This window comes from Sarcophilus harrisii, chromosome 3 (assembly GCF_902635505.1).
Source record: "Sarcophilus harrisii chromosome 3, mSarHar1.11, whole genome shotgun sequence".
Taxonomy (NCBI): domain Eukaryota; kingdom Metazoa; phylum Chordata; class Mammalia; order Dasyuromorphia; family Dasyuridae; genus Sarcophilus; species Sarcophilus harrisii.
In genome coordinates, this window is record NC_045428.1 from 461,511,059 (window position 1) to 461,537,581 (window position 26,523).

At 32.3% G+C, this 26,523-nt stretch overlaps 1 protein-coding gene across 1 annotated transcript; it reads left to right on the forward strand.

Moving 5' to 3' along the window:
* The first annotated feature begins 3,852 nt into the window (after positions 1 to 3,852).
* LOC100918717 (olfactory receptor 8B3-like) lies at positions 3,853 to 4,843 on the forward strand. Its single transcript, XM_003764373.3, has one exon. It carries the CDS (start codon positions 3,859 to 3,861, stop codon positions 4,813 to 4,815), a length of 957 nt encoding a protein of 318 aa, XP_003764421.1. The 5' UTR covers positions 3,853 to 3,858; the 3' UTR covers positions 4,816 to 4,843.
* Positions 4,844 to 26,523: the final 21,680 nt, after the last annotated feature.

Here is a 26,523-nt window from a genome sequence, read left to right on the forward strand (position 1 = left end):
TTTTATTACATTTTGGTCATAAATAATATGACTGTTATTACTCCTTTTCTGGGATTGAGAACAAGGATTACAATTCACTGTAATAACTGTGAAATGCATGGACAGATTAAGAAAAAAACAAGTAATAATATATTCCTTGCAAGAAGCAGAAATTAACTGTGTGTTTCAAAGAGAGGGAGACAACATAATGATACTATGTGAACTATAGCTGTCTATACTCTGGTCTGCAAAGTACACCTTAACCTTGAAGAGAATTTTGCTATTTATATGTTTTAATATTGTTTGTCTGTATAAGATTCTACTGCATATTTCCAACTTGTGCAATATGCCTAAATTCACAGATGGCTTTATGTATTCTAACAACGTTGTTTAAAAGGTGAGAAAACTGATACCCAGAAGGACTATGTGAAAATCATAGAAATAACTGGTAGAAGAATTGGAGCCATAGTCCCAAGTCTTTTGCTTCTGGGGACATTGATATTTTTATTGTACCATTAACTCTCTTATGAGAAAGGAACAAGATGAATTTAGGCTTCTTTCAAAGTCCCTACAATACTTGAGTTTGCATATTCTCAGGAAAGAAGTATGATTCCTTTAGGAAGCCCTATAAAAGATAACCCCTAGGAAATATGAGAACATACATTGATACAAGTGAGAGCCAGTGGACCATGCTCTGTGTCAGGATAGAGCATAAAAGTGATAATTTTCTTTTCCTATTCCTTTCATTAATTCTCAATTTACTTTTTCTTTTCTATTGCTAAGACAAGGGTCTAAGGAGTAATGGTGGATAATGGACATCCTTGCTTTCCTCTAGTCTTATTGTAAAAGTCTCTTTTCTAGTTTATATAAGATTAGATAAAGTTGGCTTTAGACAGTGATTATTTTCCATATTAAGGAAAAGTTTATTTATTACTTTGTATTATGGTGCTTTGTAAACAAAAAGTATTACATTTTATCAAAAGTCCTTTCATCATTGACTGCTATAATACAATTTTGTGGCTTTCATTAATATGGCATTTTATGTCCACATTTTTTCTTAGTGTTTGAGCCAACTTTCATTTCTGATTTAAATTCCATATATATTCCATATATAAATTCCAGGTTGTAATAACACATAATCTTTTTTTTATAGGCTACTATAGATTTCCTTGTCATTTTGTCTAAATGTTCATATTATACATTAAATATATTGGTCTGTTATTCTTCTTTTGTTTTAGCCTTCTGATTTAAATATTTTGACCATATTTTCATTATAGGGACAATTTAGATTCTTTTCCCCCCCATTTTTCTAAAATATTTGCATAATGTTAGAATTAATTATTCTTTGAATTTGTGAGATAATTCAACTGTAAATCTAGTTCTGAAGCTTTTCTTTCAGAGTTAATTTATGTCATCTTCAATTTCTTTTTCTGATTCTGGATTATTTAAATTCTTCATTATTTCATTGATTTGAGCATTTTATATTTTAAAAATCTTTATCTATGTCGTTTAAATTTTCAGTTTTCTTGGCATATAGTTAGACTGAATAATTTCTAATTTCCTTAATTCATTTTTAATTTGTTTTGATTTCCCTCTTCTTATTTTTGATACTGATAATTGGTTTTTCTTTCTTTTTTTTAAAAATTAGACTGATTTATTTTTTCTTCTGTAGTTCTTAGTCATTTATTAATTCAGTTTTTTATTTAGTTTTTGGTAATCTTTTATTCTCCCCCCAAGGATTTTTATTTATTTATTTAATTGGGATCAAATAAGTGTTTTAAAAGTGTTCTTTAAAAACCATGATGGAGTGTATAGTAGGATAAATAGCTTCGCAATATGAGAATTATTGCCATCCTACTCTTATCAAAGAGCACAATTAACTAGTATCTCACATTTTAACTCTTTCCTTTATTCAAAAAGCAAAACAAAATTCATCCTCAAGGAACTTAAAATTTGGGTCGTTTTATGCAATATAGAAACCAAGAGAAGCAACTCCTGTGTGTGTGTGTGTGTGTGTGTGTGTGTGTAGCTAACATAAACTCCCATGAATTCAATTGGTGCACAAGGGTAGACTTTATAACTTTTTAAAACTTTAACGAGCCTGGTTTTAGAATTGCACATGGTGGAGAGAATATTTTCCTCTGAATAAAAGTAGAACAAGTTTATTTTAAGTACCCTGATTTCATGCTGACAGGAACATATAGATTTCTTAAGCTTCCATGTATGCTCTTGAGAGCTCAGTTAGGGTCCTTTATCCTCTGATTGTATACTCTTTCTTTATTCTTTGAGTCATGTAGAAGAGTCTGAGAGGTGATGTTTGCTTAAGATATTGTTAAAGAAAGAAATTCTCAGAACCAAGGTTACAAAAAAAAAATGTGGAAAGAAACAGAGAAGTCTCTGAAAATCAACAATCCCTTGTGTGAATAGAAGATTAAATCTCCAAAGGGAAAAAAAATACACACTATGGTATAGTGTATAAACATGGGCTTTGTAATTCCTTCTTCCTGAGGAGTCTCCTTAGGGAGAATACTCACTAGTTCCTTTCCCAATTGGGTCCATGAGATTTTCATATCTAAAATAAAACCTACAGTTTACTGTCACCTGTTGTCTCTGGTGATATCTAAGTATTGTTTCCTCCCCTGTAGTTGGAGCAGATTCTCCAGATGAAGTCACAGTAACATTTGTAATCTTTATGGCTCAAAATATCTTCTAGTCAGTTTAGAGGCTAGAGTGTATTATTTTGATTGCCTCAGTAGAAAAGTCAATATCAGTGTCTCAGATAGAGAATTTCTGATCATCCTTATCAGAGGCATTTCTCCTTCAGGAAGGAAAATGATTAAGTACCAACAGTCAAGTTTCTAGACAGAAGAGTGGGTATGTAGCATATTTTGATTTTTAATACTATTTTATCTTCCCTGTCTTGCCTACCAGGAGATGCCAAGATTCCATAAAATCATGTCCCTAATCTGTGTCACTGACCCATATTTAGTTTTTTGGTATAGACTAAGTGAGGATAGAAAAGAGAATATACAAAGAAAATGGGGCCCTTGTTACTATTAGTCCCTTTCCTCCTTAAAGGGACCCTATAATCAACAAGAGAGATGCTGGATTCAGTCTGCAGAAATTTTGGGGGCACAGCAAATAGAACACTGGGATCTGAGTCAGAAAGATAAGAGTTCAGATACAGTTTAGGCAGTTATTAGCTGTGTGACCGTGAGTAATTTCACTGAATATCTATTTGTCTCAATTTCCTCAATTATAACCTATACATAATAATGATATCTACTTCCAAGTGTTGTGAGGATCAAATTATTAAATATTTGGAAAAGATTTGGGACAATGTCTGACACATAATTAGTCCTGTGTCAATAGTAGCGTTATTTTTTATTACTAATAACATTAGAAATGATATTCTAATGATTAACATAATTAAAGAAAATAATAATATAGGCATTTGTTGACCATAAGTATTTGTGGAACCTCTTTGAAGTATTACTTAAACTCTTAAATGAAGACAGTAGTTAAAATTTTTACCTGAGGTGACAAGCAAAGGGAATGTTGTGCAGCATGGAAGAACCAACTGGTATTTTCCTGATTTCTTTTTACTTTGCAGTATGAGAGACTTCAACTGTTCATATGCAGGGAAAGTTGGCAACAGTTTTCTGCAATTGGTTAGCTCTTGGAGGGTGTCAGTCAGTCCAGTCAAAATTTCTAGGTATCTTGGAGATGACAGAGACAAAGCCCAGAGAAAATCATGATGATGGTTTCTAGAGACTTCTAAAATTGCTTCTTTTTCATAATTGAGGAGGAAGGTTCATTTTGCTTTTTTTTTTGTTTCTAGTATAATTTTTCTCTTCTCATAGGTCCCTCAAGACGAAAATGGTTTTGGAAAATGCCTCTTCAGTCACTGAGTTCATCCTTGCAGGCTTAACAGATCAACCAGAGCTCCAGTTACCCCTATTTTTCTTGTTTTTGGGGACCTATGTAATCACGATAATGGGAAACTTAGGATTGATCATTTTAATCAGAATGAATTCTCAGCTTCACACTCCTATGTATTATTTCCTTTTCAACTTATCTTTCATAGATCTCTGCTACTCCTCTGTCTTTACTCCCAAAATGTTGATGAATTTTGTCCTAAAGCAAAACGTCATCTCTTATCCAGGATGTATGGCTCAGCTCTATTTCTACTCTTTTTTTGTTATTTCTGAATGCTATGTGTTGACAATAATGGCTTATGATCGTTATGTTGCCATCTGTAATCCATTGCTGTATAATGTCACTATGTCCAGTCAGGTCTGCTCTTGGTTATTGGGTGGAGCATTTGCAATGGGGTTTGCTGGTGCCATGGCTCACACTGGATGCATGCTGAGACTGGTCTTCTGTGATGCCCACATCATAAACCATTATATGTGTGACATCCTCCCCCTCCTCCAGCTCTCCTGCACCAGCACCTATGTCAATGAGCTGGTAGTTTTCATTGTTGTGGGCACTAACATTATAGTACCTAGTGTCACTATCTTTACATCTTATGCTCTTATTCTGGCCAGTATCCTGAGCATGAGCTCCACTGAGGGCAGGTCCAAAGCCTTCAGCACCTGCAGCTCCCACATAATTGTGATTACTCTTTTCTTTGGGTCAGCTTCATTCATGTATCTCCAACCCTCTTCATCAGGGTCTGTAGACCAGGGCAAAATAGCTTCAATTTTTTACACAAATGTGGGGCCCATGCTAAATCCTCTCATTTATAGTTTGAGGAATAAAGATGTTCAGACTGCAATGAGGAAAACCTTGAGGAGAAGAATGTTTTCCAGAACAGGAGCAATGTTTTCATAATGTGATTTAAATTCAATGGCCTAAGGTTCATTTTTTGCTTTAATTAATTGCAATTATCTAAGGATGGAATCTTTACCCAAATTTTTTTCTTATTGTTCTCTATTGCCCAACTTTTTAACAGTAGGCCATACTTTCTTGGGATTAAAGATGAAGTGGAAAGAGTAACAGTTTAGAGTTTAGAGTAAGAAGATTAAGGTTTTAGTCCTGGGTGTTCTTTCTACATCAATTTTAGTCAAGGCCCTTAACATTTGTGTACTTTAGATTTTTCATTTGTAAACAGGAGGCAACACATGAAATTAGGATTCCAGAAAAATAGTAATAAAATGTCCAAATGACGTAGATATTACACAGTCTCTTCCTTTCTCTCTTCCTTAGCAAATTAAGTAGGAAAAAAAGTAGGAAAAGTTCTTATAAAAACTATAATATGTAATATATTGAAGTAAATTGATTTGACTTATTCACTTTTCCTGAAGGAGGTATCCTTTCCTTGTTAAAATGATGGAACTCCCAGGATAGAAAAGACATTTTAATTTTTTGTACAATGACTTTTAGTATGAGAAGCTAATTGGAAGGGTTGGAAGACACCAAATTTTGAAAATATGTTTGTCACTTAAGACTCCTTCTACTCTGGGCCCTTTTTTGGTTTCCAGTTTATTTAAATGTTGTACCTCTTTCCACAATATGAATTAATCAAAATGACCACTTGCCTTCCATAAATGGCATTTCATTTTCATCTTGGTGATTTGCATTGCCTATTTAAGCTTACTGGAATGCATTCTATGTTCATCCCAAACTCATAATCCCTGGTTTCCTTTAACTCATTTTGAATGTCACTTTCTACATGAATCCTTTCCTAATTTTCCTACCAATTTGTGGCTTCCCTCACAAAAGCATCCTGTATTCATTTTGTACATGTGGTGTATATGAATATGTGTCTCTCTATATATATTTATTTATGTGGATATGCAATTTGTTTCTTTCATTTATATAGAAGTTTTTCACCTAAACTTCCTTTTTAGATGATTTCTGTAACCTTGTCAGGTAACTTATTCTGATCATAAATGACTTATTTTAATTCCTTTATCTGTTTGATAAATGTGATAAAGTAAATTTCCATTTCTCAGAAAGCAATTAATTTTACTTTTTCTCTGTTCTCTTCAGCCATCATAGGTAATAGAAGTTTGGATGAGAAACATTTCCAACAGAAATGAAACAAAATGCATATCCACATATATAAATTTTTATATGTACATATTCACATACAACATACATACAAAATGAAAATAGAATGCTTATGTGAGGAAATGTACAAATTTCTAGGAAAATTAGGAAAGGATCCATTTGTAGGTAGTACAACTAAGTGGCACAGTGGACAGATTCTCCAGGCCTGGAGTTAATAAGATTGAATTTGAAATCCAGCCTCAGACACTTCCTAGCTATGAGATCCTGGTCCAATCACTTAACTTAGTTTTTCTGTTTCCTGATTTGTAAAATGAGCTGTAGAAGGAAATGGCAAACCACTTCAGTATTTTGCCAACAAAACTCCAAATGGGGTCAAGAAGAGTTGACGTGACTGAGCAATGTAATTAAACAACATATTGGAGCAAAGTTTTTTTTTTTTTTTTTTTTTTTTTACTGTTATTAAGGTTCAAGAACAAAAAATTGGAGATGATGCTTTTTAAAAGTGAGATCATAAATTTGGAAATAGAAGGGACTTTAGATTTCATATAGATTAAAACTTTCATTTTATTAAGAAGTTAAGTATTTGCCCAAGGTAATATAGATAGTATGAAGAAGAATCAATTTTTGAAGAGTTAAATGTTATTTGAGGAATAGTTTAGTCTTTAAGGTTTTTGTTGTTTAAAAGGAGGATAATATAATAGAAGGAGTGCTGACATTTCATCACAAATCCTATCTCTGATATCCAGTAACTAATTGACATTGGCAAACAACTTTTCACAGCCTAAGTTTCTTTATCAGCAAAATAAGAAAAAAATAAAAGATTCAAAAGATTGCCTGGGGATCAACTGATGAAACACATGAAAAAATGTTGACAAACTTTAAATCTCACTATAAATATCAGTAATATTATTTGTCTATTCGTGTATTAATTTCCTGCTAAATTTTTTGTCTTTTGGACTCAATACAACAGTATTGGAGCAAGTCGTTGTACTGTGTTGGTGTTTTTCTCTTTTTCAAAATAATAAGAGTTCTCTCTGGGAGAGAGTTAGTTTCTTGGGAAAGTTTTCTGGAGGCGACCAGCTGATAAAAGTTCAGATCTTTTATTGTGTCCTTTAATATAGCCCTGTTAGCTCAGACCTATCTCTTTGCTTGGTTCAAAGAGCTCTTGCAGCTTTGTCCTTGGCTTCTGCCTCTGCTTTCTTCTGCCTCCCGCCAGCACCAAGTTGGAAGATGCAATGAATCTCTCTTGCCTCAAAGATAGGGCTTGTGGGCTTCCTCCCAGAGTGCTCCTCTCTGACCCCAGTCAATATTCTGGAGAAATTCTCCCAAGCTCCAAGAGCTTCCTGTATATATATGATCTCCCAAAGGTTAACTCCCCCTTCTGGAGAGAATGGGAGTCTGGGTTATCTCCCAGAGTGCTCTCTGGCCCTAAGAACTTCAAGGGAAGGTGTGAACACAAGCATTATTGTCTATCAGTTGTACTTAGTACCTTGTTTCAAGTTCCGGCCCAAAACATCTCCTTCCAAGATCAAATCAATCATTGAACCATGCCAAATTAGATAATTATTGTCTCTATCAACTCTAATGGCTTAACAGTTTGTAAAGATTCCAACATCTCCCCTTTTCTTTTGATTTAGAACATAGGTAGTCATGACCTCCCTGACTTCTCAAGAAGGTGAGAACCCCAAAAAGGTGATCACGCCTTCCCTGACTGCTCAAAAAGGAGTGAAAACACCATAAAAAGAAGGTGGTCAGCCCTCCCTGACATCTCAGGGAGATGAAAACACCAAAGGAAAATAGAAAATCAAATGATTTCATAATTATGTAATTATGTGTAAATTAATTATGTGTAATGCCTCCCATTTGGTCACACAAAGTGTGACCAAATTCTTTTTTGGGGAGGCATTATACATAGTTACATAAGCACATAGCAATATAACACAGGCTAGTAGTAATGTTAACAAATAACATAAATCAACATGAAGAATTTACACATGTCCATAAGTCCTAGAAATAGTCCAAAAGGAACCATTGCCCATTAATTCATGTGCCAGGAATTCAGTAATTCCTGTAAGTTTGAAGTAAACAATTTTTCATAACATGAATCAACATACAGAATTATACATCTCCATAAGTCCTAAAAATAGTCCCAAAGGACTCCATTGTTCATTGTTCATGTGCCAGGAATCCAATAATTTCTGTAAGCGTTGAAGTACTACAATAGTCTCATCAACAATTTTTCATCTTGAGGAATCCAATGATTCTTGTTGGTTTTCAAGAACTGAAAGAGTCTCATCTTGTGTTAGAAAATCCAATGATTCATGAAGATTTTAAAGTTATTTTAACAGTCTCATTATCAGCCATGCTCTTTCAGTGTCAGATGTTTCTTGAATCTTCTTTGTTTTGGAGAACTTGAAACAGTCTCTTCTTGTGTTAGAAATCCACATTGCAAAAGAAAACAGGGAAAACTCAACAAAAAAATAAAGAAAATAAAGAAAAATATCCTTTAATCTACATTCAGGGCTCAGATCTTTTTCTGAAGCTGGATAAAATCTTCATAAATGTTTTGGAACTGTCTTGGATCATTGTTACTAAAAATAGCTAGATCACTCACTGTTGGTCATTACACAGCATTGCTGTTACTGTGTACATTGTTCTTTTGATTCTACTTATTCCTCTTAGCATTAGCTTATATAGGTTTGCCTAGGTTTTTCTGAAAGCATCCTGCTAATCATTTCTTATAGCACAGAAGTATTTCATCACAATCATGCACCACAACTCATTTAACCATTTCCAATGAATGAAAATCTCCTTAATTTCCAACTCTTTACCATCACAAAAAGAGCTACTATAAATATTTGTGTACACATAAGTTTTTTTCCCATTTTAAAAAATCTCATTGTGATAAAGACCTAGTAGTGGTATTTTGAGTCAAAAGTTTATTTATTAGAACTGTTGGGCACAGTTCTAAATCACTCTCTAGATTGGTTGGATCAGTTAACAGCTCTCCTTATTGTTACAATTTTCTTACATCCCTTCCAACTTCTGTCTTTTTCCTTTTTTGTAATATTAGTGGCTGAAATGGCTTACCAAAGTGAGGCCTCTGTGCATGCTACAACTTCTTGGAGCTATCCACAGGTGAGAGTTAGGTGGATCAGATGGACACCAAAAGTCGAAAGAAGCCATGGAAAGGGTTGAATAGTCTTCATCTCAGAGGTTCTAGTCTTTCTTGAAGACACCCTCTACTCCAGTGTGGCTTCAGAAGGGCCAAGGAGCAGTGGATGTGACAACTGCTACCTGACAACTCCTGGAGAAATGCCATGAGCAGAATGGAGGTCTGTCCACAGCATTTGTAGATCTGACCAAAGCCCTTGATACTGTCAGTCATGAGGGCTTGTGCAAAATTTGGTTGCCTGGAGAAGTTCATCAATATAGTACAGCCATTTCATGATGGCACACTTGCCCTGATTCTGAACAATGGCCAGTGCTCTTGAACTTTCTCCATCATCAGTGTGGTGAAACAATCTGTGTGCTTGCTCCCATGCCTTTTAACATCATGTTTTCACCATATTATCAAACATTTGCAGTGAAGACAAACATGGCATCCAAGTCAGTTGTGGTACTGTGGTAAATTCTTCCATCTGAAAAGCCTACAAGCCAAAACTAAAGTGAAAGAAGTGTTATCACATGATTTTTTGTTTGCAGATGATTGTGCGCTTGATGCAGCCTCTGATGCTGAGATGCAACAAAGCATGGATCACTTCTCTGCTACTTGTGCTAATTTGGCCCAAAAATTAACACTAAGAAAACACAGGTGCTCCATCAGCCAGCACACCATACACATGTGGAATCATCAATTAGAGCAAATGGAGAAATTTTGAATGCTGTGGATAGGTTCACTTACTTTGGTAGTATACTTTCTAGGAATGTCCACATTGATAATGAGCTAGCTCAGTGTTTGGGAGGCTCTGGGGGAAAGTGTGAGAGAGGAGAGGAATTTGACTATCAAAATGAAGATCTACAGAGCCATTGGGCTGACTTCATACCTGTGAAACCTGGGCAGTATATCAGTGCCATGTCAGGATACTGAATGGCTTCCATCTGAATTTCTTCGCAAGATTCTGAAGATCACCAGGCAGGATAAGGTACCAGCCACTGAGCTCCTTTCTTGAACTAAACTGGTAAACATTCCAACTCTCCTGTAAAGTGCAACTCCATTGGTCTGGCTATGGTTAGAATGCCAAATGTACTATTTTGTGGAGAACTCACAGAGGGCAAGTGCTCATAAGGTGATCAGAAGAAGCAATACAAGGACACTGTCCAGGTCTCTCTTAAAAACTTTGGAATTGTTACTAGGATATGGAGGACACTGAAAAAGGACTGCCCAGAATAGTGTGCCCTTTCCAGAGAAGGTGCTATGCTGTAGGAGCAAAGTGTAATTGAATTATCTCAGAAGAAATCCACTATGTGTAAAGTTAGAAAACCTACCCTAAATATTCATTAGAAGTATTTGTGTCTAATTTGTAGCAGAGCATTCTGAGCTTGTATTTAGCCACAGAGGGACACACTAATTTGACTCTATCGTAGTGATGTCATTTCGGTCTTCTTCCAGAACAAAGGACAGCATAGTAACTAATCTCATAAGTGTGAAGTGGTATCTCACACTGGGTTTAATTTGCATTTCTCTAATCAATAAATAATTCAGAGCATTTTTTTTCTGGGATGAAAATTGTTTATATCTTCTTGCTATTTTGAAATTGGAGAATGACTTGTGTTTTTATAAATTTAACTCATTTCTCTAAATATTTGAGAAATTAGACCTTTATTAGAAAAATGAATTGTAAAATTTTGTGCTTTTCCTCTAAATTTTATATGCATTGCTTTTTAAACTTAATATATTCAAAACTATCTGTTTTCTATTCCATAATTCTCTGTCTTTTCTCTGGTTATAAATTTTATATGTTAAATCTGACACATAAAATATTCAATCTCTAATATCATTATGATATCATCTTTTATGTCTAAATCATTTATCCATTTTTCCTTATTTTAGTGTGAGATCTTTGTATCTAGTTTTGGCCAAACTCCTTTTGATTTTTCACAACAATATTGGTCAACTGATGAGTTTTAGTCTGGAAGCTTGGATTTCTATGTTTATTAAACATTATGTTACTATGGCCATTTACCTCTACCATTCTATTTCTTAGTCATTATTAGATTGTTATTACCACTTTATAATATAGTTTAAGATTTGGTATTGCTAGGCCATCTTCCTTCACTTTTTAAAATTGAATCCCTTGATATTCTTGATCTTTTTTTTCTTCAGATGAATTTTATTATTTTTTAGGTAAATAAAATAATTTTTAATAGTTTGGTTGTTATAGAACTTAATAAGTAAATTAGTTTAGGTAGAAGTATCAGTTGTATTATGCTGACTTGACCTACTCATGAGTAACTAATATTTCTTCAGTTGTTTAGCTCTAACTCTTTTATGTAAAAAGTTTTTTGTAATTGGGTTCATATGGTTATTAGGTTTTTCTTGGCAGATGGACTCCAAAGCATTTTATATTGTCAAAAATTATTTCAAATGGAATTTCTCTTTATATCACTTCCTGCTGCACTTTGTTGGTAATGTATAGAAGTACTGATGATTTGTGTGGGTTTATTTTATATCATACAACTTTGCTGAATTTAATTATTTCAAATAGTTTTTTAGCTGATTCTCTAAGATTCTCTAAATATACCATCATATCATCTGTAAAGAGTGACTGTTTTGTTTCAACCTATAAATGGACCTGATTAATAGAAGAGGAAATATAATACCTAAATTACCCTATCTTAGAAAAAGAAATTGAACAAGTTATAAATCCCTTAGGAAATATTTCCCAGAGCAGAAGCATTCACCAATGAATTCTATCAAACAGTTAAAGAACAATTAATTACAATATTAAAGCATATAAACTTTTTGGAAAAAAAGGCAAAGAAGAAGTCCTATCAAATTACTTTTATTACACAAATACAGTTCTGTTAATGAAACAAGAGCAAAAGCAAAAAAGCAAGCTATAGACTAATTTTACTATTGAATATTAATGCAAGCATCTTAAATAAAATAAAACTGCTGGCTATGTACCGCAAAGGTCATACATTATGATGGAATTCTTATCATGAATGAAGGGCTGGCTCAGTATTAGGAAGACTATCAACATAATTGGCCATATCAATAACAAGAAAAACCATATGATTATATCACTAGATATAGAAAAAGGTTTTGACAATATACAACAGTCAAGCATATTTTTTACAAAATGAAAACAGGAATAAATGTGGCTTTCCTTAAAACAATAAATTAGTTTAAAATCATCAGCAAGCATCATAATTAAAATGGAGAAGATAGAAGTCTTTCCAATAAGAGCAGGGGTCAAACAATGAAGTCCCATGATAGGAGTATATTGAGACTAATTTGGATCAAGATGTTATACATACATCTATCTGTATAGATAAGTGTGTATTTCTATAAGTATATTATGTCAGGCATAACTTTTTAATTTTGATAAGCATAAAACAATAATCACATAAATAACTTTTAGAGTATAAACAGACTTTTAAAATCTCCCCCACTCTTTGTTTTATAAGGACAGAAGAGGGAGGTCATATATTCATAAAAATATATTTCATAAAAATCATTTTTATATGCAGAAAATTCTTTCACAGGGCTGATAAAATGTTATGATCTTGCTCAAACAGATGGTTCCAAGAAACTTGGTAAGTTTACAAATAAGAGGATTTTTTCCAAGGTCTTTTTCTCTTTGTTTTTTATAAAGTAAAAAAATTGTTATCCTTCCCTTTCAAAATATATCCAATTAAATACATAATAGATTTTAACACCATGACCATAGCCTCTAAATAATTCCATAATATCTGAATAAGAAGGAATAAAATTTTGCAATTGGTTCAGTTTCTAAATTATCTATATTTCAATTGTATTTGACTATTACAATAATATTTACTTCAATAAATTCTTCCTTTTAAAATTTTAAAATACATTGTTGTTAAACAAAACAAATGACTTACTAGAAGACCTTTATTCCTAAGTTATATATATCTAATGATGCACACAAAGCTATAAAACTTTGCATACTTTTGGACCCAGAAATAGGAAAGGGACCTATATATATGTATACAAATATTTATAATACTCTTTTAGTGATGGCAAAGAATTGGGAATTAAGGTAATGTCTATCAACCAGTGAATGGCTCAACAAGTTGTGCTATATGATTATAAAGTAATGTTGTTGTACTCGAATATTCTCAGAAAAACCTGGACTTATATGAACTTATGTAAAGGGGAAATGAACAGAACCAGGAGGACACAATAACAGTAGTATTGTATGATGATAAACTGTGAATGACTTAGCTATTCTCAGCAATACAATAATTCAAGCTAATTCTGAAGAACTTAACATGATAAATGCTGTCCACTTCCAGAGAAAGAATTTAGGGAGTCTGAAAGCAGACTAGAATGCCTTTTAAAATTTTATTTTTCTTTTTGGCCTATGTTTTCTTTCCCAACATACTAATATAATAATATTATTGCACATGTATGACCTATATCAAATTGCTTGTCTTCTCAAACAGAGGATAGAGGAATTAAAAAAAAAACAATTATTTTATTTTATTTTATTTTTATAGCTTTTTATTTACAAGTTATATGCATGGGTAATTTTACAGCATTGACAATTGCCAAACCTTTTGTTCCAATTTTTCCCCTCCTTCTCCCCATCCCTTCCCCCCGATGGCAGGTTGACCAATACATGTTAAATATGTTAAAGTATAAATTAAATACAATATAAGCATATGTGTAGCAGTTATTTTGCTGTACAAAAAGAATCGGAGTTTGAAATAGTGTACTTTTAGCCTGTGAAGGAAATAAAAAATGCAGGCAGACAAAAATAGAAGGATTGGGAATTCTATGTAATGGTTCATAGTCATCTTCCAGAGTTCTTTCGCTGGGTGTAGCTGGTTCAATTCATTACTGCTCTATTGGAGCTGATTTGGTTTATCTCATTGTTGAAGAAGGCCAGGTCCATCAGAATTGATCATCATTTAGTATTGTTATTGAAGTGTATAATAATCTCCTGGTCCTGCTCATTTCACTCAGCATCAGTTCATGTCTCTCCAGGTCTTTCTGAAATCCTCTTGTTGGTCATTTCTTACTGAACAATAATATTTGATAATATTCATATACCACAATTTATTCAGCCATTCTCCAATTGATGAGCATCCACTCATTTTCCAGTTTCTGGCCACTACAAAGAGACCTGCCACAAACATTCATTCACATGTTTTCCTTCTTTAAGATTTCTTTGAAAATCCAATTATTTTAACATGTAATTGATAAAAAATAAAATATTTTAAAAGTCTAATATTCTGGACAACATATTTATCAAAACTAAAGTATAACAACCCAGTTGAAGGCTTTCTAAATTATATTTAATAGAAAAATAATTCTATTTTTCTGTTAATTTTGGCATCCAAAAATCAAATTTTTTGTTCTGATTCTCCAGGAAATCAAGCATCTCATTTCAAATCACTCACTAAATTGAGCTTCACATTCACATGCTATCAATGTAAATGGTCTCCAGCTCTTTTTAACTTTTGTGGATGTTTTTTGCTCTTATCACAGTTTATTCAGACTTTCTTTTTCTCCTCCTGTCCAAAGTGACTAAAGTCCTGAGAACTTCAAAACTGCACCTCTCTTTCTACGCTCGAACTCAACACTTCACTCACCTTCACCTTTAGTCCCTTGTGTCTTTATTTCCCGATCCTATTTGGTTCTGTCTACAGAGCTAGTTTTCTTCCCTCTACTGAATCTTTCATTTGTCAATTGGCATAAGTTTTCTTATACAATATCAAATAATTGCAAATCTTTTATTTTTAGGGCTTTTAGCTTAGCCTATTGCAATTGCATAGTTTCTTTCAATTCCTTTTGGATACTGCTTCTGATTTCCCTAAACAATTAAGTTCTGTGAAATCTTTCATAGAAAAATACAGTGGTACAGTAAACAATTGGCTAAATTTTATTTGAAGTTTACTTCATACTCTCATATTGGCTAATATGACAGAAAAGAAAAATTACAAATGGTGGAAGGAATATGGGAAAAATAGGACACTGATGTATTATTGATCGAGTTATGAAATGGTCCAACAGTTTTGGAGAACAATTTGGAACTCTGAGATCTGGTACCGCTAGGCCCCTTTCTTTTCCACTCTCCCCAATTAATTCCCTAGATATTCTTGACCTTTTCTTCTTTCAGATGAAGTTATAATGTGCTACTTTGGTAATTTAACTGGTATGCCTTTGAATAAGTAAATAATTCAGATTATATTTTCAATTCTACTATATTGATTTTATTTGTCTATGAGTAATTCATATTTCTCTAGGCATTTAGTTCCATTTTTATTTGTAAAGAGAGTTTTGTAATTGTGTTCATATAGTTTCTACATATGTCTTGGTGGATAAATTGCCAAGTATTTTGTAATTATTTTAAATAGAGTTTCTCTTTTTATATCTTATGCTACTTTTTGTGATACATAGAAATGGTGATGATTTTTATGAATTTACAATTTATCCTTCAACTTTGCTAAAATTGTTAATTGTTTAAATTTGTCTTTTAGTTGACTTCTTGGGTTCTTTAAATGAATCATGGCTACAAAAGCAATGATTTCATTTTTTCCTTAAATTTTTTAAAATGTGAATTTTTTTGTTTTTACTTAAATTATAAATTTAATAAAAACTCTAAACCATGAACAAATAAACAGATTATGGAATAAAATAGCCAGTTAAACCAAAATATTAATTTTTCTGTTTAGAGATAATGGCAAAAGCATGTGAGTATATTTGCATAAACACATATACATATAAATACTAACAAAAATAACAAATATAACTCATTTTCTCTGTGCTCCTTTTTGGCTTTTGGCTTTCTTTGTATATTTAGACTTTTTGCTGTTTTCCTTTTTTTTAAATTTTTTTTTGTTTGACATTAAATACTTGTACAACTTGACCATATCCACCATTTCCAGTTTTGTTACTTGTTGCTTCCTCTGATCATTCTTTGGTACAGTCATACTGATCTCCTAAAAGTTCCTTCACATGACAATCTATCTCTCATCTTCTTTTGCTGCTCCCCAATGTCAAGTATTCCACAACTTTGAATTCTCTGTTTCCTTCAAGATTCAGCTTGAGCCACCTTTTATACAAAACCTTCATCTTCCTATTGCTGTAGTATTACTAGAAACTTTCTTTTCTGGGAAAGTGATCCTATTAATAATGAGTCTTAGATCTAATGGTTTATATATTTTATTGCTTTTTTCTTTAAAAAAAGACAGTTTTATTTTGAATTCTCTTTTTGTTTTAATTTTATTAATTTATTTCTTGATTTTCAAATTTCTAAGCTTGAGATAATTATTTTTTTGTTTTCTGGGTCTTTTTAGTTGTATGTATCCAATTGATTGATGAAAGTATTATTCAGAAATTATAATTGTTCTGCAAGGAATACTTTGCATTTCCTATATATTGGTATGTTTTCTCAGTGTCATCATTATCTTTAATGAAATTTATCATTTTTTATGATTTGCTTTTTGACCTCACTCATTCTTTACAATTAAGTTATCCAGTAGTCTCCATTTGATTTTTAATTATTTCTCCTTGGTCCTTTATTTAATATAATTTTTATCATATTTGGTCACAAACTATGAGTTTATTATTGCTTCTTTTCTGGGACTGAAAATAGAGATTACAATTCATTGTAATAACTGTGGACATATGCTCATTGCAGAGCAGCAATATATTCCTTACAAGAAGCAGAACTTAACTGTGTGCAACAAAAAGAGTCAAACTACTTAATGGTACTGTGTGGACTATAGCCATCTGGACTCTGGATTGTAAAGTACATAGTGACTTTGAAGAATTTGTTCAATATGATATGTTTTAATATTATTAAAATCTGTGAAAGATACTGTTACAATATTTCCAATTTGTATAACATGCTTAAATTCAGATAGCCATATATATATATATATATATATATATCATATCTTATGTAGCCTAACACTTATATTTAACTTGATACCTAGAAGGACAATGTGAAGTTTATACAGATACCTGGTGGAAAAATTGGAGCTATAGCCCGAGGTCTCTTGCTTCTGAGGGCATTGCTCTTTTTATTGTGCTTTCTTATGAGAAAGGGATAAGATGGGCTTGTTTTAAAATTTCTTAGATATATGAGTTTGCATGTTCTCAGGAAAGAATTATGAACTCTATCTGGCAGCCCCATGGGAGATAGTACTTAAAAATATGAGGACATACATTGATGCATGGGAAAGCCAGTGGATCAGTGCTCTGCTTCAGGACAGAGTAGGCTATGAGCTCTTTGAAAAGAGGAATTGTTTTTTTTGCTTTTCTTTATTCCTCAGGATTTGGCACAGTGCCTGGTATTTAATAGAGTATAAATATTAGTTGATTGACTAATAAGTGCACATTATTTAAAAGAACTCCCTGGACATAGTTATATGATATATGATAGTTCAATAAGAACAATATATATTGTTCTCTGCTTATGGTGCTGAAATTGTGTTATGGTGCTATCTAATGGCTGACAGATGTTAGAGTTGTTCAAGGATGTGAGAAAGCTCATAATTACATAGTGAGAGCTTGGAGTCATTTTGTTGTTTGAGTTATATTAGTAGTTGTTTAATATTTAAGATCCTTTATAATCCAACTTGTCTTTTTATGACTAGTTCTTGAGATAGAGTCTATGAGGGTTTTTTTTTTTTGATAATTTTATTTCAAAATAGTTGGTATCCTTTGTAATTCTATGCATTTAAAATGTTATTTTGAGATAGGGACCACTGGCACCACAATGTTGCCAAACCATGATCTCCTGCCATGACTCAGAAAAGAAATCCTGTGTAAACTAATTTCCATCACTTTATTTCATTTTTTCATTATTACAACCTAATTAGCGTTTTTGCTCTGCTTTATAAGTGACATTCTATCTGCCATTTCTGAGCCCTTTGTATAGACCATATCCAGTACTTATAATACTTTCCACTTTATTCTTCACTTTATGGAACCTTTAGCTCTTTTTAAGATTCAGCTCAAAAAGTAAATAACAGAAGATAATGATTTATAGATCAAAGAACAGATGGCAAAGGAAAGGTTTTTTTGGTAAAACAAGAAATTAGCTGGTTAACCCAGATCTGTGATTGCTGTCTCAAGCTTGAATGTTCAGATTCTATATAACTATATGATATGCTTATCTTAAATAAATAGTGGAAGAAAGTTGTCAGAAATTCTCTTATCATTATGTATATATCCATATGGATTCCTCTCAGAATTATATCTTACTTGACATTTCAGACTTGGATAACTATTGGATAGAAAATGTACATTTTATATCAAATAGGCAAGTATTAGTGACTCATAGCTAAAATGAGAAAATGTTGAAATAAGGAGATTAGTTATATTAATGGATACACACAATAGTATGATTATAGATATATGATAAAGTACTCAGTCCAGCAAGCTATGTTACCATTCCTGAAAGAGAAATGGAAAAAGAAAAGGAAGATATTATGGGCCAGAACTCTGTACTTAAAACAAGGATTCTTACAAGTTGTTAAGTCAGTGGAATTGAGAGACAATGGTTATTTAGTTTAGCATGGTGATTAATAATTCTTTAAATTCAGTGTGATTGATTTAATCTTTACAACAAATAATGGTTCCCTAGTGATATAATGATTGGCTTATACTCAGTATGATGGACTGTAATAGAGCATAAAATCTGGGACAAACTCAGCCAGGGGGGGACCCAGAGACATATTCATTCCATCATCTACATTTGTGGTAGCTGGAAGTTGAAGCACAAGCCCTCTGACTCAGAGAGATTCAATCACTTCATCTCACACCAATGTGGTGGCTGACCTCCTGCACTTCCCCCATTGAGACCAAGGTTGGTCTGAAAGCCACCCAACTCCAGGCAAGGAGACAATAAGGAATTTGGACTTTGGATTTTAACACCTCTGATTATTCTTGTGGTGATTACTGAACGGAAAGGAAGACTAGTGCAGAGACTTCCAGAAAACCAATAAGAACATTACAGGAAAGGGAGGAGAGGAGAAGAGCAAGTTAAAAAAAATAGGAAGAATAAAGGAAAAGGAGAAGGGGAAGCAAGGTATGGGAGAAGATGAAGGATAAGGAAAAAGGAGACTAGAAAGAAGAAATAAAAAGAAAAAGATGGGAGGAGAGAAAGAAAGAGACTAGGGAAACAAAAAGAATAAAAGGAAATGGAAGAAAACTTTGAGATGAAATTTATTTTTCTATAATAGCCACAAATTTGTTAGTTTGTTAAATGTTTACTCAGATTTTTAAAAAAATCATATATTTACATCTCCAAAAAATGGAGGCATAAATGAGATAAATAAATTGCAGTTAGCTATATTTAGAATTGGCATAATAGCCAGAATTAGAAAGCTGTTGTTATTTTCTAATATCAATTTTATAGGAAGTCTTTAGTGGAACAATCTATAGATAATAGCTCAATTCAATGCTATTAAACATGCTTTTCAAATGAAGGCATTATTAGCATGTTTATCAAATTTTCAGATGGTGCAAAATTGGACTGAATAACTAGCACACTGTATGACAAGGCATATTAAAAGTTAAAAAGATTAGAAAGGTTTACTTCAAGATAATTCAATACAATACAAAATTATAAAAAATCTCCTATATGTTAGGTATTGCACAATTCGGGATAAAAAGGAAAAACATTAATAACAAAAATAAAAACAAACAAAAACCAGTTTTTTCAATGATGCCACATTCTCATGCTACCTGTATATGTTTACATATATTGTATGAAATTATAATTGCATAAGAACAAAATTATTTTTGCAATCATATGTCTTGCTGACTCTAATCATTGTTTGGATGTAACTATTTTCATTTCACAGTGGAGCCACCCAAGAGGACGCTGAGAGTTTTCATATGACAATCACTTTTCTGAAGGAACATGCTATAGAGTTTAGAAAGATATCTACTGAGTGACTTTCTTCATGGAGAATCACCCCACATCCTCATGAACTTCATCCAGACTGAGACCTCAGAGGAGATAAAAAGGCTTCTATCAAACAAGTCTTCTATATGAGACCTTCTTATTGATCTTCCTAGTTTTCTCCTGCATTAGTTTTTTTTTTTTTTTTTTTTTTTTTTTTTTTTTGATGAGTCATTTGGGGTTAAGTTACTTGCCTAGGGTCACACAGATAGGAAATGTTAAGTGTCTGAGACCAGCTTTGAACTGAAGTCCTCCTGAATTCAGGGCTGGTGCTTTATCCACTGCACCTTCACATTACTTTCGCATATATTTATCAGTGGACAAGTTTCTCACATAATAGAATGCAAGCTCTTCAAAGAAAGGGAATGTTTCATTTTTCTTTTTTGAATCCTTAATATCTAGCCCAGTTATGATATGTAGTAGATGATCACTAAATGCTTGTTGAATTGAATCAAGAGAATAAATATGGTTGAGAAATGGACTTGAAAGAAGCTTCCTAGAAATTTGGGAATTTACACTGTGGGCAATATAAAATCAATGTGAGAAGACACAAAAGAGAACATCTCCATTTGTGATCCAAGAAGTTCAGAAAACAAGCAGATCCTTCCAGTCACATGAAAACTTTTGACAGTGTTTCTCTCCTTGATGAAGTCACTTAGCAACTGCTAAGGTGATTCAAATAAATTTTTTTAAATGAAATTTTAAAAAATAATCATGAGATTAGAATACCATAGATGATTTTCTATCCCATTCATTTAACTGATGAAGGACTTCAAATAAGCCTTTTTAATCTCAAGAGAGCTTCTTAGACAAGATAAACTAAAAAGTAATGTTAAATGAAAATTTCTGAGGAAATGTAGGAAATTCAAAACTGGTGTCACGAAATTGGTGAATTAAAGGATATGAGAAAGGGAAGGAATAGAAGAGAATGTTAGTCCTAGAAGAAGAGAATATAAAGATCAATTAGTTCATTCAACAGTTGCAAAAAAGATGGGGTTATGAATTATACAAAGTCAGAAAATTACTAGTAACAGTCATTCTTGTGTTATTTTTTTTATGTTAGCATTATAGTTTATAATAATTCTTTCAAACCAAGGATAGAACAAGGACTACTTACTCTATTCACATGGTCTCTGCTATAATATAAACAGAGTGTTTGATCATTCAAGGAACCTGCATAGCAACTTACAAGTGCTGATTCACAAATTTTTTTTTGAAAATAGATTTTTCTTGCTATCTTTTGTTTTTATGTTATGTTTTTATCTGTTCATCTCCCAACCCCATTTAGAGTCATTCCTTATGAGAAAATGATACTAAATGGTTTTATATTTTATCATTAGACATCTTTTATTGAAATAAAAAAATGAATGTGTTAATTTTCTCTTCCTCTTATATTGCTCTATTTCCAATTAAGAAAGAAAAAAAAACCCTTGGCAACAAATATTCATAGCAAAGCAAAACAAATTTCACTTTGGTTATGTCCAAATTGTATGTCTAATTATGCATCATGAGTTATTTAATTCTCTGTCATTCAATTGGTAGAATTTTTTAAAATTATTATTTGTCTCCTGAAATTATGGTTAATTGTTGTAAGGATCAGAGTTCTTAAGTTTTTGAAAATTGTTTATTTTTCCACATAGTTTCAAATTGTTCTCCACCTTCTGCTCATTCCACTTATCAATTGATACAAATAATTCCTAGTTTTTGACATTGCCATTTCTTATAGCACAGTATTTTTCTATTATATTTTGATACTATATTTTGTTCAATCATTAGTCAGCTGATGGAAATTTCCTTGCTTTCATTACTTTGCTATCACAAAAAGGTTGTTCTAAATTTATATTTATGGATCATTGTCTTCTTTCGTTGATCTCTTTTCAGGGTATGTCTAGTACAGATATTTCTGGGTTAAAAAGTACTAACAGTTTAGTAATATTTGGAAATTATTTCACATTGTTTCCCAGAATGGTTAGTTCAGTTCACAACCTCACCATTAGTGCATAAGTTTGTCTGCTCTTTCACAGTCCCTTCAGCATTTATCATTTTGTCAATTTATCCAATCTGATAGTCTAATTAGTACTGTTTTAATCTCTATTTTCCCAATTCTTACTGGTTTGAAGCTTTTGGCTATTGATAGTAAGCATTATAGAAACATCACATTTCTGTCTTTTGCTTTTATCAATTGTGGGTTGTCTATTATTCTTACAAATTTTAATCAGTTTTATACATATCTTGGAAATTTAGATCTCTACCAGAGCTATTAAGTACAATTTTTTTTTCAAGTTTACTATTGGCATTGGTTTTATCTTAGGTGCATTGGTTTTATTTGTGTAATATCTTTTGAATTTTATGTAATTAAATTGCCCATTTTATCTTCTTAGATCTTCTCTATCCTTTAATCACAAACTATTCCTCTATCCAGACATGCAAAATATTAATTTCTCTTTGATCCTGTGATTTTCTGATGAAATGATATTTTTTAAGTCACATCCATTTGGAGCTTATCTATTTTAGAACATGAGATATTGGATTCAAGCTCATTTCTGTCAAACTGCTTTCCAGCTTTCTTACAAATTTTATTGTAAATCCTTACCCATTTAGTTGAGGTCTTTGGATTTATCAAAAAAAAATGCACTATTTATTATAGTATTTGTTTTGTTCTGTATGCTGAATAACTAATCTCTTCCATTAATCAGTCAGTTCAAAATCATATTGATAATTACTGCTTTGTAGACTGAGATCTGGTTTAGCCAAATCTTTTTTTTCATACCTCCTTTTAATGATTTCCTCTGAAACTACTTACCTTTTGCTTCCCCTGTAATCCTTTTGTAATTTTAGTGGCATGGCATTGAATAAAAGAGAGGCTATAATTTGGCATAATTTGTTCATGAACAATTAATCCTTCTTCAGTTGCTTGGATCATTATTTATTTCTGTCAAGAGTGTTTGTTGTTGCTTTTATATCTTGTGTATAGAGGAGGGAGAAAGTAGGATTCTCAATTATTTTATAAATTCTGTAATTTTAAATGGAATTTTTCTTTTTATCCCTTCCTGATGAAACTTTTGGTAATACAAAAATTTTGATCATTTATTTTGTATTCTTGCACAACAAAGTGCTATGCTTAATTTTTTAGTTGACTCTTAGTGATACTCTAAGTAATTCATTATGTTTATTAACTATAAAAGTGATGTTTTTTCCTTTGCTTTCTGCTAATCCTATTTTTTTCTTTTTCTAAGCTTTTTCCCCTGAGGCTAATATTTCTGTATTAAAGAGTAATTGTGAATAATGAACATTTTTGCTTTATGCTGATTTTATTGTAAAAGTTTATAGCTTATTCCTGTGTTATATGTAATTATATATCTTGATGTTAGATAGAAATTACCATATAAAGGAAAAGTCCATTCATTATTATGTTTTATTGTGCTTTTAAAAACAGAAATGGGGTGTTAAATTTTGTTAAAGTGTTTTTTTCATTCAATGATATATAATTTTGTTTTTTTGGTTATTATGATCTTTTATATTTATTGTTTTCCAAATGTTGAATCAGCCTTTACTTTTGGTATAAAGTCTAGTTTATGATCTTTCATATATTGCTATAGTCTTCATTGCCACTAATATTTTCTTTAAATTTTTATATCAGTGTTCATTAAAGATATTGGTTTATTAAATCCTCTTTCTGTTTTAAGTATCCCTGATTTAACTACCATGACCATATTTGATCCATAGGAGCAGCTAAATTCTTTTTAGGACTAAATGTCTTTCTCCTTACTCTAGTTAATTCTGGTTAATCTGCTAAACTCCCTATGGATTTAACCTGCCAGCTAGTGGCTAAATCACCTCACAGAATATTTCCTTACTTCTGGTGTTGAGTTCCCCTGGGGATCTTGTTTTTTTCCTTGCTGATTATATGCTTTCCCAACTTTATTTTGTATTTGCCATTTCTGGTGCTTATTTTTACCCCTTATAATAAGTTTGTCTTTAACCTTTTCCCCTCAATAAACCTGCCTTATTAAAAAAAAAAATCATAGGGGCAATTAGGTAGAATCGTATTTTTTCCTGTTTTGGAAACAGTTTGTAGAAAATTTGAATAAATTATTCTTTCAGTGTTTAATAGAATTGAATTGTAAATCCATTTTGTCCTAGAGCTTTTTCTCCTCATGTTCATTCATGGCTCATTCAATTTCTATTTTTGTTATTGGATTATTTACATTTTCCATCATTTCATTGATCTGAGCATCTTATATTTTAAAATTATTCTTCCATTTAATTTAAGTTTTCAGTTTCATTGGCAAATAGTTGGGCCTAATAATTTCTAATAATTTCATTTCTTTCTTTTTCATTTATTTAAATATTTTCCTTCTTTTTGATACTGGTAATTGAGTTTTCTTGTTTTTAAATATATTGCTTTATTTATTTTTCATCACATCTTAGTCATTTATTAATTGAGTGAGCTTTTTTTTGTCTCATTTTTGATACTCTCTTCTTTGATTTTTCAGAATTTGCTTTTGTTCTTTAATTGTGGTTAGTTTTAAAAGTTTTCTTTAAGAACCAAGATGGAATGTAGCATCAAAACATGGGGAGCATGGCCATTCTACTCTTTAACTACTTCCTTCATTTATGTATTCCTTTATTTATTAAAAAAGCAATACAAGAGATATTTTGAAGGAATTTACAATTTGTTGAGGTTTGGTGGTGGATGGATGCAATTTATACTTGAAGAATTAAGTGTGTGTGTGTGTGTTTGTGTGTGTGTGTGCGCGTGTGCATGCGTGTGCTTGCGCATATGCACTCCCACATATGCAAAAGCTATATCAAGATAGAATGCTTAACTTGAAAACTTCAATGAGCCTGGCTTCTATATCATGGTGGAGAGAACATGTTCCTCTGGATAGAAGCAGAACAATTTTCTCTAACTTTATCCTATGTCGACATAAACTTACAGACTGCTCTTGAGAGCTTAGATTTCATTCTCTCTTCTCTGGATCAAGTAAAAAAGTCTTAGAGATGACAACTACATAATGTAATGTTCTCATTTGGTTTTCTTGAGGAGCAGCCTTCGTTTCAATTCAGTAATCACCATAAGAATAGCCAGGTGTTAAAGTCCAAATCCTTAATTATCTCCTTCACAATTTTGTCTCCTTTCCTGGGGTCTGGGCTAGCTTTCTTAGAGGCTTCTGGAGTCTTGGCTTCAGTGGAGAAGCTAAGAAGGAGAGCCTGCCACCAAGATGGTGTGAGATGGGATAAATGAATCTGAGTCCAAGGGCTTGTGCTTCAGCCTCCAGCCACCACAAAAGTGGACAATAGAATGAATGCCTCTCCTTGGTTCCCAGAGCTTGAGCTCCCACCTCCAGTTTGCTTGTCTTCTCTGGCTCTGACTCTGGCTGAGTTTGTCACAGCTTTATATGCTCTCTTATAATTATATCATCATAGGTGTGAATCTTGTAGATCTATTTACTAAGTACATGTACTGAATTAGAGAACTATTAATCACCATGCTAAACTAGATAACCATTGTATTTATCAATTCTACTGACTTAACGCCTTGTAAGAATCCTTGTTTTAGAGTTCTGGCCCATAACAGCATAAGATATTGTTTGAGAGAAATTCTCTGATAGAATCAAGATTAGAAAAAAAATTGGAAAGTAAAAAAGACTGAAATCAACAATCTCTTGTATAAAGTTAAGGGTTGAGTAGAAGATTGAATCCCTTGAGAGAAAAAATAATCCTCTTTATTCAGTGTGTAAACATGGGCTCTTTAATTCTTTTTTTTTTTTCTGAAATGACTATTCACAGGGAGAGAACTTGCTGTTTCCTCCCTATTTCCAATTGGATCCATGAAAATTTCATACCTAGAATAAAACCTTCACTTTTCTATCACCTGTTGACTTTGGAGACACTTCTAGGCTCTGTTTTATTTTATTTTATTTTTTTTTATTTCTAGGCTCTGTTTTACTCCCCTGTAGGTGGAGTGGACTTTCCAGGTCAGGTCATAGAAAGAACCTGCAATTTTTCTATCTCAAACACATAATTTCAGATGCTGAGATGTGTACTCCAATTGCATCATGGAAAAGGGAGCCTCACTATATCAGAGAATGAATTTTTGATCATTCTTATCAGAATTCTCTCTACTTCAGGAGAAATTACTAAGGGTGAGTATAAAACACAACTTTAAAAAAAATTTTTGCTACTATTTTCTCTTCCCTATCTTGCCAACCTGGACATATGAGAGCCTATAAAATACCTGAACTCCATCACTCTCTCATACACAATTCTCTTGGTATAGATAGTAGCACAAGGTAGGTGATATCATAGGGTTAAAGATATTATGATTGGTTACATAGATGAGACTGGAAGTTAGAAATGAAGGACTAGCAATAGCAACTCCTCTTTCTCTCTTGTGACTAAGAAAAGT